This window comes from Phalacrocorax aristotelis, chromosome 2 (assembly GCF_949628215.1).
Source record: "Phalacrocorax aristotelis chromosome 2, bGulAri2.1, whole genome shotgun sequence".
Taxonomy (NCBI): domain Eukaryota; kingdom Metazoa; phylum Chordata; class Aves; order Suliformes; family Phalacrocoracidae; genus Phalacrocorax; species Phalacrocorax aristotelis.
Genome location: NC_134277.1, coordinates 129,865,884 through 129,881,121, shown reverse-complemented (window position 1 = coordinate 129,881,121; position 15,238 = coordinate 129,865,884). Strand labels below are relative to the sequence as shown.

The 15,238-nt window shown below is 47.9% G+C and overlaps 2 protein-coding genes across 4 annotated transcripts in view; one reads left to right on the top strand and one right to left on the bottom strand.

Moving 5' to 3' along the window:
• The first annotated feature begins 1,995 nt into the window (after positions 1-1,995).
• On the top strand, positions 1,996-3,831 carry CRH (corticotropin releasing hormone). Its single transcript, XM_075085142.1, has 2 exons — positions 1,996-2,290; positions 2,816-3,831. Exon 2 carries the CDS (start codon positions 2,831-2,833, stop codon positions 3,350-3,352), a length of 522 nt encoding a protein of 173 aa, XP_074941243.1. The 5' UTR covers positions 1,996-2,290; positions 2,816-2,830; the 3' UTR covers positions 3,353-3,831.
• A 1,128-nt stretch (positions 3,832-4,959) lies between these two features.
• The window catches only part of TRIM55 (tripartite motif containing 55), a 39,724-nt gene continuing 29,445 nt past the window's right edge, over positions 4,960-15,238 (bottom strand). For 2 of the 3 annotated variants that reach the window (XM_075085138.1, XM_075085141.1), the window contains one exon: positions 4,960-6,108. In XM_075085138.1, coding sequence (XP_074941239.1) covers positions 5,989-6,108 — 120 coding nt within the window. In that variant the 3' untranslated portion in view covers positions 4,960-5,988. The remainder of the gene's footprint in view (positions 6,109-15,238) is intronic. The other variant, XM_075085140.1, reaches the window with a different exon arrangement.

The window sequence follows — 15,238 nt, the reverse complement described above, 5'->3', positions numbered from 1 at the left end:
AGGTTGTACAGCTCTTGGGAAAATTGAAGGAGCTCTCCTAGCCCCACCCCTGTGCTCTTTGATAACCCTGTAATTCTTCAAGGGATGAAACTGTCTGCCTAAAGGGACCTAAATAATATTGTAAGTGATGAAAAACATAAAATAATCTGAGTGAATTCTCACTGGCATCAATCTTTTGGAGTGATGCAGCTCTATGTCTTATCCAGATCTCACCCACGACACTAAAAAAATGTATTTGGATCGGAATGCTTCCTTCTTTACATTTAAGATCACATTATTTTAAGAGGTATCGCGTCTTTAAAAGGTATATTAAACCTAAAAATGAGGACACTGTGATAAAACCCACCCCAGAGAACATCTGGAGGGTTCAATAAGTGCCTCTTGCATTTTCCATCAACTGATTGAACTTAGCTCCTGTTTTTTGAACCTGTTGTTGTTCTCACTGCAAGCTGTGCTGACATGCTTTAAAAGCATACAAACACCTTCTGCTGTAACTATCTACACAATGTATTCTGTTCCGTTTTCAGCATAATATGCGTCTCAGTTCGTGAATGCCTGAGCTAAGAGAGGTAATGCAGAGATAAATCTCTGGTATTACTACTTGTTTTTTCCATTTGTTTATGATGCACAAGATCTGATGCTTTGGCACTTTACCAACAGTGCCTGAGGCCGTAGGTAGGTATAACAAAATTTAAAGTGTATAGCATCCCTAAGGAGATGCTCAGAATTGGGCTGTGGCCAACCTCATATGTTACATTGTTTGAACTTTGTTATTTTATTAAGGAATGGATTTCAGATTCATTAATGATTTAGCATCGATAGCATATGACCACCTTCCGTGGTCTGTTGAAACTCCTCAGTGTGGTGGGAGACATGCGAGTGCATGATCCCAAACATTTACAGTCCAGGCAGGATAAAACCAGTAGGTTTTCGGTACAATTTTCCAATTTAAAGGAAAGGACATGATTAATGTTGCAACCGAGGAGGTGGAGAAGCAGGACTGAGACGCAGTGGCAAAGCTGATGGGAAGTGAAAACTGAAGAACGCACGTTACGCCTGGAATGGGTGTTGGGCAGAAGTTATTTCTATAGGCAGCGCTACCTCCTGGAAGAGGAGATTTGAGAGTAAGCAACCCAGCTGGAGACACTGGTGGAATACGGTCTGGAGCCAGCGGGCATAATGGGGAGGGGGGAGCACTTCAAAGGGAGCTCAGCATGGGATTAGGACACATTTGGGGGTAGGGCCTTTGCTGAGGAGGGCAAACAGGGAAACACGGCCGTAGGTGGGGAAGATCAGCTAGTGGTGTCGAGGAGGGGGAAGAAAACAAAGGCAAAAGAGCGCTTGTTCCCTCCAGGCAAGAAGTGGGGAGGCAGTGGAGGGAGGCGAGGGCCGGGACGCGGGAGCGGGAGCGCGACGGCAGCCCGGGAGGAGCGGGCGGCGGTGCCGGAGGCGGCCGGGGAGGAAGAGCGGGCGGAGCGGCCCCCCGGGCTGCGGTCCCGGCCCCGGCGGCGGCACCCCCAGCCCCCCCGCCGCCCCCGCCCCCGCCCCGCCGGGGCTCACCGAGGGCTTTCCGCCTCCTCTCCCGGCGGCGGAGCACCGGCACCTGCCCCGCTTTGCAGCGGGAAGCGCTGCCCCGGCCCGGGCTGGCCCCGGGCGCCGAGCAAAGACGGGATCCACGCAAAACCTGCGCCCCGAGGAGCCTCCCTCGCCGGCCGGGGGCGGGGGGCCGGGGGGCTCCGGGGATGGGAGGAAGGCCAGCGCCCGGGAAGGCAGCCCCGGTCCCGGGTGGGTCCCTGCCCGCGGGCCGTCCCCTGAGTGGAAACTTTCCCCCGGAGTGACCTCTCATAGTACGCGCCCGCTCGGAAATCTCATTCAAGTATTTTTGTCAATGGGGTGGGGGGGGGGGCACCCTGCTCCCGGCCCCCGGCCCGGCTGACGTCACCGCAGAGGCGATAAATATCTGTTGATATAATTGGACGTGAGATTTGGGGTTGCGATAGCGAAACTCGGCCCATCGCCGCTCCGACGGGCCCCCATGATTTATTCAGCAGTGGATCGGGGCACGCAATCGGGCTGTCAGGAGAGCGTCAGCTTATTAGGCAAGTTCTGCGTGATTCCAGGAGAGGGTCTAAGCTATAAAAATCCCGCGCCCCGGCTCTGATTAGGACCAAATCTGATCCCAAGTTCGCCAGGAGCCGACTCCGAGGGAGAGCGAGAGGAAGGGACGCCGGGCACCGCCGAACCCCGCCGCCTGCCCTGCCCTGCCCTGCCGCCGCCGCCGCCGCCCCGGGTAGGTGCGGGGCCGCGCCCGGGCGCTGAACGGGCTGCGGTGCCCTGCGGTGCGGGGGGCAGCGGTACGGGGGGCTGCGAAGCGCCGCGTCCCACGGGAGGCGGGGAGCTCCCCCGGCCGGGCGCGAGGGAGCCGGGCGCTCGCACCCTGCAGCTCGTGGGGACAAGCACCCCACGCACCCTCCCGGTCTGCGCACACGCGTGGACTCTCTCTGCAAGGATTCAGGCCAGCCCCGTCCCCAGGAGCCTCTGCCGGCTCAGCCCAGGGCTGTTTCGCGGTGGGGGGCGGGCGGCCGCCTCGACGGCGGGGGCCGGCCGGGCCGGGGCTGAGCTCGGCCGGGTCGCGGTGTGCGGGGCGCGGAGGGGCGCGGGGGGGGCGCGGGGCGGCGCGTTTCAGCACCGGGACAGCGGCGGCGGGGGGCGCCCCCTCCCAGGCCCCGCGCTGCCTGCCCCGCCGCCGCGGCTCGGCTGCCTAACCACCCCCTCCCCCCCACCCCCCCCGCCCTCCCCGCATCTGCCCCCGCAGGTTTGGGCCCCGACCATGAAGATCCCGCTGCTGGTCTCCACGGGAATCCTGCTGGTGGCCCTCCTGCCCTGCCAGGAGTGCAGAGCTCTCAGCAAGAGCCCGGTAGCCGCCCACGGGGCTCTGCACCAGCCACATTTCTTCAAGCAGCAGCAGCAGCAGCAGCAAAGTCTGCCCGTCCTGCTCCGTATGGGCGAAGAGTATTTTCTGCGCCTGGGCAACCTCAACAAGAGACCCGTTGGCTCTTTCTCCGCCTCCTCCAGCAGCACCAGCCACCTACAGCCCGAAGCCTCCGCCAGCAACTTTTTCCGGGCGGCGGTGCCACAGCTGCAGCAGCTGCCCGAGCGCTCGCTGGGGAGCCCCGACGAGGGCGAAGCCGAGGGTGAGGCCGTGGAGAGGGAGAAGCGATCCGAGGAGCCCCCTATTTCTCTGGATCTGACTTTCCACCTCCTGCGAGAAGTCTTGGAGATGGCCCGAGCCGAGCAGTTAGCGCAGCAAGCTCACAGCAATAGGAAACTGATGGAGATAATCGGGAAATGAAACGGCCCCTCCCCGCCTTGCCAAAGAGATTCCGCAGTTAGCACAAGAATAATTACACCGTCCGATGTACCATAGTGCTGCTCTGATGTCATCTCTTTATTTTTATATAGCTTTAAACCTAGAAGGGTGTACGCCGAACAGCCTCTGTCCCTTGACTAGCATGCACAACCGTGTACCAAGTGCAGAAACACGAGTGTCGTTCGTAACCTCCCCTACCTTTATTTATTTCTCCGTTTCCCAGTTATTCTAGTGCCATCGCTACGTAGGGATGTGTGAGCATTGGAAGAAATGGTGCCGAGAAGACAGGTAACTTTTCTGCTGGGGGCAGGGAGGTGGGAGGGGGAATCTCTGTGAGCTACTTTAAATCCACTTTTTTCCTTGTAAACATTTTCACAATAAAACATCTTTTCAGCGCTCGGTCGATTTTGTTGTGTAAGAGAATGTTTAATATTTATATTTTTAATAAAAGCTGCAAAGTTACCATGGCTTGATAGACTTTCTTGCCTAGACGCCTGAGGGCTGCTCCGCCTCCCTCAGCGCTTACCGGGGCAGGGATGGGGGGCACCCACGGCCGCGGACACTCAGAGCCGCGGGGAGCCCTACGGCACCCTCGGGGACGTTTTTCCTGGCCCCGGGGAGCCCCCGTCCCTGCGGGCTCTCCCAGAGGCGCGCCCCGACGTGCCGCCGGCCCCGGCCTCCAGGCGGGCGCTGCCCCACGCCGCCGACCCCGGCACCGGCTGCTCCCGGGTCCGGAGGGGGGCTGGAAGCCGGTCGGCGGCCCCCAGCACCGCCGATTCCCACCTCAGCAGCACCCCTGGGGGGTCCCCGGCTCCTGCCGCTGCAGCCGGGCGGCTGCATCCTGCCAGGGCGCAGCGATGGGGCACCGGGGAGGCGCTTCCACATCTCTTTTTTGTTTTCTTTCTATCTCTGCTCATCCTTCCTGCACCCCAAAAAGGGCAGATGCCTCCCCGCCTCGGCTCCCCCCGTCCCGGTGGCAGTGCCCAAGCCGGGTCCCTCCCAGGGACGCTGGCGGTGCATGTGGAGAAACTTTGCGGGAGGAACTGGGGGAAATCCTCCAGGATGACCAGGAGAAAACAGGAAATCCCTCACCCCAAACCACATCTCAAGGAAAAGATGCTCCAGCAGCCAGAGTTGATGCAGTGGTGCGAGCGGTGCTTGCTCTGGGCTGAGTCTCAAGGCTTTGTGCATACCTCACCTATGCAGCCCTCCAAAACTTCTCTTGCAGGACCATTTCCCAGGGGAAACAGATAGAAATGAGGGTTGATGTGAATCAGCCCTGTAGCGAGGAATGGCCAGGACTGGGGCCGACCCCTCACAGCCTGCTAACCAGGCACTGTGTTGGGTCTGCGCTGCCAGCTCACCGGCCCTGCTGGGGTGCAGCACAGCCCTATGGCCTGCCATAGTCCCCTGCCAAAATAGGTGTGTTTAGGGCCTGACTTGGGTCTCCTGGAAAGATCCACACTTAACCCTAGTGCAGAGCTTCACACCTGGTCCCCCACGGCACCGAGCACCCCCAGCAACCTGCCAATCTCTCTTAAACACTACTGAGTTCTGACGCCCTGTCCCCAGTGACAAAACTTGCAGGGTTTCACCATCAGTACATCTTGTAGAGCTTCTTTGAAGACACAAATTTGATTTCATTAGACAGCTCCACATCTGCCATACACACGGAACAGGACATTCAGCTTTTGCCTTTTCTTACAGCGCACCACAGGGCCTTCAAATTAAACCTTGAATTACTATCTGTGACCACCTCACTGCATCCCGGTTTCATGCAAGAACATGCCCCTTTTCCTGTACACACAGATGGCTGAGAAGATGCAGACATGGATTATGGCTGGACAGATGCAGGCAGCACTCTAGCCTCTGCCCCACATGCTCAGAGCTGTGTCTTGCACCCGTTTGTGTGGGGTGGCCAGTGCTTTCAGCACATGCGTCTTCCTCACCCCTGCTGCTGGGCACCTGCCCTACAAATAGCCTGTTTATGTGAGCGTTGTCTGTTGTGGGGAGAGCAAGGGCAAAGGAAGAAACGGCAGCTTTCCTCTCCCCTCGTGTGTTCAGCCTCTGCAGCTGGGGAGGCTCCGGTACTGTGGGGACTGTAAGTGACCACAAGTGACCACTCATAGTGCAGGTGCTTAGGCACGACCCTGACTTGGGAGTGCCAAGGGTGCAATGGTGTCACTGAAGTCACCAGCGCTGACGCAGGAGGGTACTGAGGAGAAACGCTGTGTTGGCAAAGGATGCTACTAGTGAGTATCTTAACAACATTGGTGAAGCATTTACACCTACACGGGGACATGCCAAAAGTGAATAACAAAGCATTAGCGGTGCTCAGCCTACAGCTGTAGTGATGCTATTTTCCCCTTGGAAACAAGAAATTATTGGAAACATTTTGACTACAATACAGTATAACAATTTGTCCCCATGCTCCCATCCCTCTTAGGACTCTGTCATCTCAAGGGCTGGGTACGATGTGGAGGTCAACTGAGTTCCTGGGGATGAAACCTGCTCGGATGTCTCTTTCCAGGCCAGTTTCTTTGTTGACTGCAGCCAGGTCGCCTGCGCTCACGGTCCCTCTGTGGAGAAGCACACCAGAAGCCAGCCGGAGTGAGTCATCATTCATTCAGTGAGTTCAACCAGGAGAAGGAGAAGACATGACGAGCCGGCTCGTCACCCCTCTCATTGCTCACAGGAGCTTCCTCCACTTGTCCTTGAGGAGATGGTTCAGAACCAGTCTGTAAAGGAAGGAAAGGTTGACAAATGGAAGAGGAAAAATGAATTGCATTAAAATCCTTACAATTTCACTACACGCAGAAAACCAGAATGAAGTAGAAAGAGGGGAAAAGGCATGGAGCATGAACATTTGGGGAGGCCAGCCAGACTTCGAATGCCAGAGAAGTCGGAGGGACTTTTGCCACGGACAACGGCAGAGGAAGGCTTATGCTGGGTGAGCGTGTTGCACCTGTGCAAAGGGTTTAGTCCCGATTTGGACCTCTGGAATATTATTGCACCGAAGGTGATAACTGACTGTTTAGAAGTGATCCTGAGCCAGCTTGGCTTGTATAGCTGGGCCTCCAGATTGATGTGGACCAAAGCCAAAAGTTATTGTCAGTGCGTTGCCACTCAAAATCATACTTGTTCTGCTGTCATGAAATCTGCCTTGGATGTGGTTCTTTTTTTCTTTAAAGTCTTTTGATATTTATTTCACTTCAGTTTCACTCAGCCCAGGAACAGAAAATAAATAATACAGAGGTATAAACTTCTGCTTATATCCCAGGCCAAATTCTGCCTTTGTTTGCACAGGTATCCTATGTTTACAGTAAAAAAAAGAATCCGGACATAATATGCTGTAGCTGCTAATCACAGGAATTATTACTATTTTTAAAATTAGCTGAATATTTAACAGGCCAGTATGACATACAGAAATATTTTTACTAGTTCCAGTGTCTTCAGATCCCTTTGACAGAGAATGAAGACCAGCTTGGTGATAGTTTTGGAAATCCTATTAAAGATAAAATATACAAAAATGGGTGATTTGGTAGCTAAGGGATGCCTTCTGTCTTTGTCATTAAAATAATGTTTTAACATGTGATCTACAGGATATTTTCCCCCTCTATATTGCTAAATATGCACATACATTACTGTACATTCTTAAAAGTAAAATAGCCAATTCAGCCAGCCTTCTCTGCACAGGGTTTCACCTTACTTTGGGAATGTCAGCATGATCCCAGGAGTCCTATTTGATGTCAAGATACTACTTGATAGAGGGAAAATGACAGAGCAGTGCCCTCTGAACTTTAACACATCTCAGTCACTTATAATACTGTCCTAAAATGGAAAGTTACCAAAGCAGTGATGCTGACAGACATATCCAGGAACAAACAATGAAGCAGGGATGCTTGTGAGGAACTGAAGCATGGGATGGATGATTTTCCTAAGCATTTTTGTAAGTGCTTAAAGTGTACCGCAGGAATTAGTAAGAACTAAGGATATGTTAAGTATAAATTAGCTACTGGGCTTCATTCCAGTTACTACCTATTTGAGTGTCATGACACCAACAGACAAGACAGCATGGAGGTATGAAAAAAGTAGCTCCCTATTTCTTTGTTTATATATACTTAGAGTTCATAGCTCCTCCTTTAGAGCCAGATCCTCAGTTGCTCTAGACTGGAATAGCTCTACCTGTTCCAATGAGATACTATCTGAGAATCTGCCTTAATATTTGAAGTGTGGACTAATCTTTGGCTTAGATTCATATTTTCAAAGCAAGGCGCTTACTGCTACTCACTGCAAATACAGGGCTCAGAAAGGATTTTTTATGGACAAGGATCTTGCAGAAGAATATAGGTTTTGCTTGCTAACTTTATCATGTACTCTAATGAGAGCACAAGCATGGTGAGAAACCTGGGAGAAACAGCTGCCTACTTGAATACAGAAGCCCATTTTCAGCAATGCTGGTGAGAAGGGTCACCTCCCAGGCTTATGCAAAAGTATCATAAAGAATTGGGCCCATGGGGCCAGATCTTCATCTGAAAAAGCACGTAGCTAATTGAGTCCCGATTACAGAAGATCTGCCTCTCAGCCCAGGAAAGTGCTGAATGCAAACCTTTCAGCTGAAATGTTCCAACCCCGATTACAAAAGTCAGGTATCAGCAGTAAATAGGTGGCTAGACTTTCTGACTTGTAAGGGATTTTGCGCTTTCTTGATCTTAGTCGATGCAGGCATGTAGGTGGTTTATTAGTCCTCTGTGATGTTGAAAATTTTGCCTTTTATTTTTGGAAGGACAGCCAGAGTGCCTGGACTAGCTAAAAGTAATTTTGAAATTGGTTGTGCAATTTTGTGCACTTAGTCTTCAGCAGCATGTGTAAGCAGGCATGGGGCAGCCCTCCTCACCCTGCCAAGCAATAGGACTGGCAAGAGGTTTAAAAAAATAATTTCCTGTATTTTTATTCTTTTTTACTTAAAAGCACACTGGAGTCTTGTTATTTCTCTTCCTGTGCAAGATGGGCTTCCTTTAGCACTTCCACTTGCTATTGCAACCAGCCATTATCCAGACATATACATAAAACTAAGCTTTACTTCGAAGCAAAGAACTAACTATGAGCTTAAAGTTAATTAGCTTGTTTCATAGGATTTGGATCTAACGTGTTAGAAGAAATGAAGCACAATGTAATGACTGAGACTGGCCAGGTGACTGCATTACCTTGTTAACCAACACTGCTGGTACTGCATTTCAAACAAAACAACCTTTGTCTGCATCACTGCCAAAACTGTGTTTCATAATGTGTTAACTCCTTCATATTCTCCTATGATGACATCTTCCTGTGTCAGCAAAACCATGTCAGAGCTCCAACATTCCCACTGAGTTTGGCTGAATGAAGCATTTAGTCCCTGCACCTTGCTGGACTCAGCAGGCTGCTGGTCTGCAATACCTCAATGTGCCTTTCCAAGAGCAATCATTTGCCATCACACCCAGCTGGGAGTGAAGCAAGCACAAAGCTGATAATAGGGCCATTCCTTGGCTTTTAGACTTGTGTTTTCACACCTGTGACACTTCAGTATTTGTGCTCTGAATCATACAGTGACTGAGGTATGCTACTCTCGTGAGGCAAGAGACCATCAAAAGGTGCCAGGAGCAACTCTGTCCACGTTATTAAGTCCGTTCTCCCTTCCAACGACAGCCCACACGACTCAGAGTTATACAGTATGCTGGGATTGTCTGAGACAAAGATTTCAGCTGTAGACTTTTACAGAAAACAACTCTTTTGAACCAGGAGGTGACTCTGAAAGGCAGAAAGCAGAAGTAGGCCCCCTCAGTGTCAATGGCATTGGGCATCTGACCCCACAGTAGGTGTTTGCAATCTCATTCCGGATCACCTCGCTCTCCCTGTTACCACAGGCCTGCTCCGCTGCCAGAGAAAAGCTTTCTGCTGAGCACGGCACAGCCCTTGCCACATGCCTTTCAGATGGTTCAGATTCAACACTTCATTGTGTCTGTTCGTTGTTATTAGGTAACTGTTGTTAAACTTCTACTCAAGCTTTATCTTAGTCTTGGAGATCTCAAGGGTAGGGCTTGTTTTTTCACATTATCTAGAATAACAAGTCCCAACCCTTGATTTGGGTCCCTAACAGCAATAAGGAATAACTAAAATGTTTACCTCAGATTACATTAATCACATTAGGCCAATGTTGAGAGAGTGCTGAATACTTACACTTTGATTTATATTTTCCCCTGTGGTGTCGAGTGACATCAGATGATGCTTTCAATAAGCAACAGGAATTTTCACCAGGCCGGCTCATGAAGCAGGGAGGGAAGCACACCCTGTATGACTGATGGTTGGATTTGTTTTTCCCATAAGCAAAGCCCAGGCTGGAGTTTACATGCCAATTCTTTGGAGGTGCTGAGCAACCACAACTCCCACTGAGCAGCCATTCAGCACTCCTCAGCAACTGGCACACTAGAATTTGCATGAATAAACAGTATAAGGATCTCAGTGTTTAACCTGATGAGTTGTATTAATGTTGCAGGTATTCAGCATCTTTCAGCATTTCCTTCCTTAAGCAGGGCACTACTTGACTCTGTATAAGGTTCTTGTAAAGGGTGTGAAGGGGAGGAAAGGGGTGAGTGTCATAACATTTTCATTTATTAAGGCCCAGCAGTTATCCTATTTAAGCTGGGGAAAAGTAGGCAATCTAGGCATTCTAGATATTTGAAACACAATGAAGTCTACACAAAAAGTCCACACGCTGTTTTCTGCTTTACCACAACTTATCTCCATAGCCTTTAGGTACAAAGAGTGGGATCCATGTTACCAAACTTCAGTCACCCAGAAACGAGATATCCACTCAAGCAAACTGCATTCGTCCCCTCTAATCGGAGTGATGAGAGAAAGGCACCACCAGAGGGTGATTTGCCCTATCTTAAAAGAAGTGTCTATAGGATGGGTTGCCCTCTGGAGGTACCTGTTTCCTGACTCTAGAGAAACTCTTGGTGACCGGGTTAGACTAGATCTGGCTTTTAAGTAATTACACAAGAACATTCCAGCCGAATACTTTAGGATATCAGAAAACTGCTTGGTAGGAATCGAGAACTTTGACTGCACTATTGCTTTTTACGAGATCAGTAACTCTTACATTTAGGAAGTGGGGAAGAAAGGTGAAGGGTCTTCACAGTCTTCTTCAGTTTGGTTTTTGCTTTGGCAATTTTTTGCTTATTTTTGATGACTTCTGGTAAGGTAGGATCTGGAGAAACCAGTATTATAATGTCCCTCTCAGAGGTTATATCATACTAGCTTGCAAGAAGACATGAGAAACAAGGCCTGAAATGGTTGTTTCCTCTAGGGCTGTAGATTACCCACCAGTATATTTTATCCAGATTGAGCATGATTAAATGATCACAACTTTTTGTAATTAATCAGAAACCAAAAATGGTTGCTGGTTTTATGCTGGCCACAGTAGAATAGATTATGCCTTTGTTGACAAAGCAAAAATGGCCTCCTCACATTTTTTGGACAAAAATGTTCTACCTAGTGAATTTATAGTAGTTGAGCACTTTGTGGTGCCCCAGTATGTTATTTCTGACCTACTGCTGAAGTCTCCAAAACTGTATTTACCTTCTTGTGGGATCAGGATCTTGGTTTTGACTGAAATAATGAAAAAGGTCTAGACTTGCAGTGAAATAGGTGAGAAAAGAATGCGTGTGGTTTATTAGAAGTCACTATGCCTGAAGAAAGGGGGTTATTTCTTACAATTATGCACATGGATGCACTGGTTGATTATGAATAGACCTCTTGTGCAGCTATACAAATGTTTTCTGGAGGAACAATGCTAACCAAAGCAGGTCCTGCCCCTTGGCTCCCCATCCACCTCTTCCCGCTTTACCTCCATGGTTCACTGTCCATTTGCATTGCTGCAGCTGTTTGCAGGGCTGTGCTAAGAATGGGAATGTCACTGGAATGACATAGATTTTTTTTGTTGTTTTTTGAGGTGAAGGAAGATATTTTTAAACCTGGAGCATTTGAATGATCTGATTCCAACACCGCCCAACAAACAGCTGCCTCAGCACAAACGCCATGTGAGTGGTGGCATCCGGGCAGGAATAAGAAGCAGGGCCATTTGGCAAGAAACTCCTAAATCACCTTTGCTGACAGAGAAGAAAATGGATCTACACCCTTAGAGGCATGTGAATGCTTTCACTGCCTTCTCCTTATCCAGCAGAACAAAAGTGTGAATTTGTTAGAAAATGTATGTCTTGGAGAAAGAAGGAGCGAAAATACAAGCTTCTTGCTTCTGTGGTTTCTGTAGCCTCAGAAAATGAGTAAGAAATTAAAGTTAGTTCCCATATTTTAGCTGGCTTGTTTAGAAACAACCCCCAGTGTTGACAAGAACAGGTATGATTAAAAAATGCTAGCTGGTCACAAAGCCATCACAGAATTTGTAGCCTATGTTTGTCTGCCTCAAATGTCAAGTGTTACACTTCTGGCACTCATCACTTCCAGGCAGCAGAAACAAAGGGAGCACAACAGGTTATTTTTAAATAGTTTAAACTTTAGTTCAAGCATTTTGTGTTCATACTTTTATGCAGTCTAGCTCCTTCAGCATAACACCTGGCAGCTGTCACATATATCACAACAATATTGTTTCAAGCTAAGAGGCTGCTTATTTTGTATGGATCTTTTCCTTTTATTAGTGGGAACCAACAGAATATTCTCCAAAATAATTGCTACAATTGCCTGCCATGGAAATACATATGGTGGCAGACAAAATAATATTCACAGACTAGTTCCATCAGTCACAGTACTAGATATGTCACTCTTAATAGTGGTCAGTAATGAATTTTAAAAGTCTATTGGGAGGAAATGCCTTTCTTCAATAGATTCTCATTATATTACAATTAACATTATGTGGTTAATGTCTAAGGCAATGTCTATTACATAGTGACCTTAAGGAGACCAATTATAGTTCAGAAGATAACAGCCTGGCTAGCTTATTTTGGTATAAGATCTGCACATCTCCCATGGGATCCAAAGGTCCAGACACTTGAAGCAATGGTGGAAACAGTTTTAGAGTGGTGTGAGAAAGCAGCTTTCTTCTAACTGTCTAACTTTCTTCTAAGCTTTCTTCTAACTTGGAAAAAAGGAAACACAATTCCCTTATTTATGTCAGCTATCTTTTGCATGACTCAAACAAAAAAGCAAGAAATAAGATACTTCTTTAATATTTCACCTATTGCTGTACCTCACTGGCATCACTTTTTGTTGAGAGCAATTAACTACAGATTTACATAAAACCTAGTCCCTCCAGTGTCCAGGAAAATGAAGGAGACCCAAGAGGAGAGTCTTGGAAACATGTGAATGTTAAGGCTGCATGACCAGAACAGTCTTTCCTGGATCTACCCACACATCATTCTTCATTCCTCTCAGAATGAAGTTTTTGAGGACCTCCTGATCAATGAGCCATCTGTCACTTCTGCTCCCTTCCATCCCTGCTGGAGAACTGTCTAGCAAAGGAATGATCATCTTGAGAGGCTGTAGAAGGGGTACACGCTGGCCACCAGTGCCAGAAAGCTACTAGTTCTTCACTCTTCCCCCTACCTCTGCTTCATCAGACAAGTAGATAGGACAGCTGATCAACAAGTTAAAGGTGAAGTAAAGACTTCCAAGAACTTCTCTGTGCCAGTAACCCACCTAGTCCACGTCAGAGAAACTTCTCTATTAGCTTTCAGAGAGAAGTAGCAACTTTAGTAATGGTTTAGCGTCATGTTTGTCTCTGTCATGTAGTCTTTCCTTTGAGTAACAGGGACTGTTGTAAATGAAAGCTTTTTCTTCCCCTGCAAATGGTATTTTTGTAAATCCAGTGAATGAGACAGAGTGCCAGTTCAGACTGTGACTCACCCCAGAGCTCCATTCACAGGATCAGATAACGGAGCCAGCATAGCTGTGAGGTGCGTAGACACATACCATGCTTTGGAGGTTGGAGTACTGCTCACATCTGAGTGACTGACTTAGTTGAGCTGCTGTAAGTATGGGGGGGGGTGTATGTGAGCTGTAGACACGGCGCACCTTGTCTGAGAGACAAAAACACACTGATGGAGAAAGTGGAAGACAAGCTGGAACATCAGCTAAAGCAACGAGTTGCCATTCTTTAAAGCCACCATGTAACAGAAAAAAGAAATTCCTGGCCACAGTTAAAACATTTTTTCCCTCATCACCTGTTGCTGCTGCCCCTTTTCCTTTGTGTGCTCATTTTTCCATGTCTTCAATTGCCTGAATCCTTACTAGAACCACAGCAACTGAAGCTCCAACAATAATATATTGCTCAGTGAGCAGCACCATGACTTCCTGGACAGACGTCTGTCATATCACATCTCACATTGTAATCTGTGCTCACCCATTAGCAATGCTGGCTTGCTTGCACAGCACTTGGCGAGTCGATGTGCAAGATATTAAATCAAACTTCCGTCTGCCCATCTTGCACTGTTCCCAGGTGATGTCCAAGGAAGCTGTGATAAATACTACTCTTAAATTCTCTGATTCAATCACAGTTATTGACCAGGTTTTTACAGAATATAGAACGCAGGTCACAGGCACTTGTCCTCAGAGACAAGCTTGGAACTGACCTGCATCTGGGTGGGCACCAATTCAATTTAAAAAAAAAAAGAATTTGTTTATTTTATAAAATTCAATTATGAAATTGTGCATAAATATAAAAACTAATGTATTTTAAAAAATAAATCTGGTACCAGATATTGAAAACACTGACCAGCACTGATGGGGTAAAAAACAGCTACCTTTCCTCAGAAGGCATTTTGTAATAGACCAAGTCACACAGCAAGTGTTTCATCATGAAAAACAGCCACTTCTTCTGTGTGCAGAAGTGCTGAGCCAGAAGTACTCTAAGAGACTGGGTCTGTATTTCAATCACCACCTTCAGTGGTTGAGATAGACTCAGGCAGATTTTATAGGGTGCTCTCTAAATTAAAAAGAACAATGAGAAATTCAGATCACTTATTTCCCGGCACTGTGAGATCCTCATTCTCTGCTCAGTCAAAGGTGTGACATCTATGTTGGATATCTGCATCATGGTTTGAACACCATGGCACCTACCTATTTATATTGGCTAGTAGCCTGGGATAACAGGTTTTCTGAATTAGTCACTCATCTCTTACTTAGTGACCTGGAGGTTATTGTAAAGATGTTAGGAATACAGATCAACTGAGAAGGGATCTAACACTGAAGCAATGTTCTCTTTTTCAGTTTCTTTTTGGCTGTACCTGCAGCCCCCCAACCTGTACCTCCATTTCAAACGCCGGGTAGGAGGGCACTGAATCCTGCAGGGTGCTGCGGTCCAGCCCGTTGCCTGCTCACAAGTCAGGCACAATATCCAAAGGACTCAGCCCCAGTTTACTCATTACTGTCAGTGGGATTTCAATCAGATAGGCTGGTGTTTAAATATTGACCCACCTCTAATGATCACAGGATTATAAACACTGCTTTCTACAGACCGAACTGTCTCAAGGCAGTGGGATGACAACTAACCAAGTATTTTACAAACAGATGGTTTGTGTTGTTGTGACATAGATCTACTGTAATGTGATGTAAAACAGCAACAGTTCATCCACGACTAAGAAATATTTTTTGTTTGCACTCTATTTTCCTTTCCAAACGCCCTAACAATAAGCAGAACAGGCGATGCTTGGAAGAGGAGGTCAAGTGGAGGTACAATTCAGTATTTAAATGAGCTAGTTGCAGAAAGACAATATCTAGGTGAGCCTGGCTTTGTATTAATTTGAACAGGAGAAATAGTTTTGTCCACACTGTCATTGTGGAGGTCCTTTTGCTAGTAATGGAATGAAAAAATGAAAT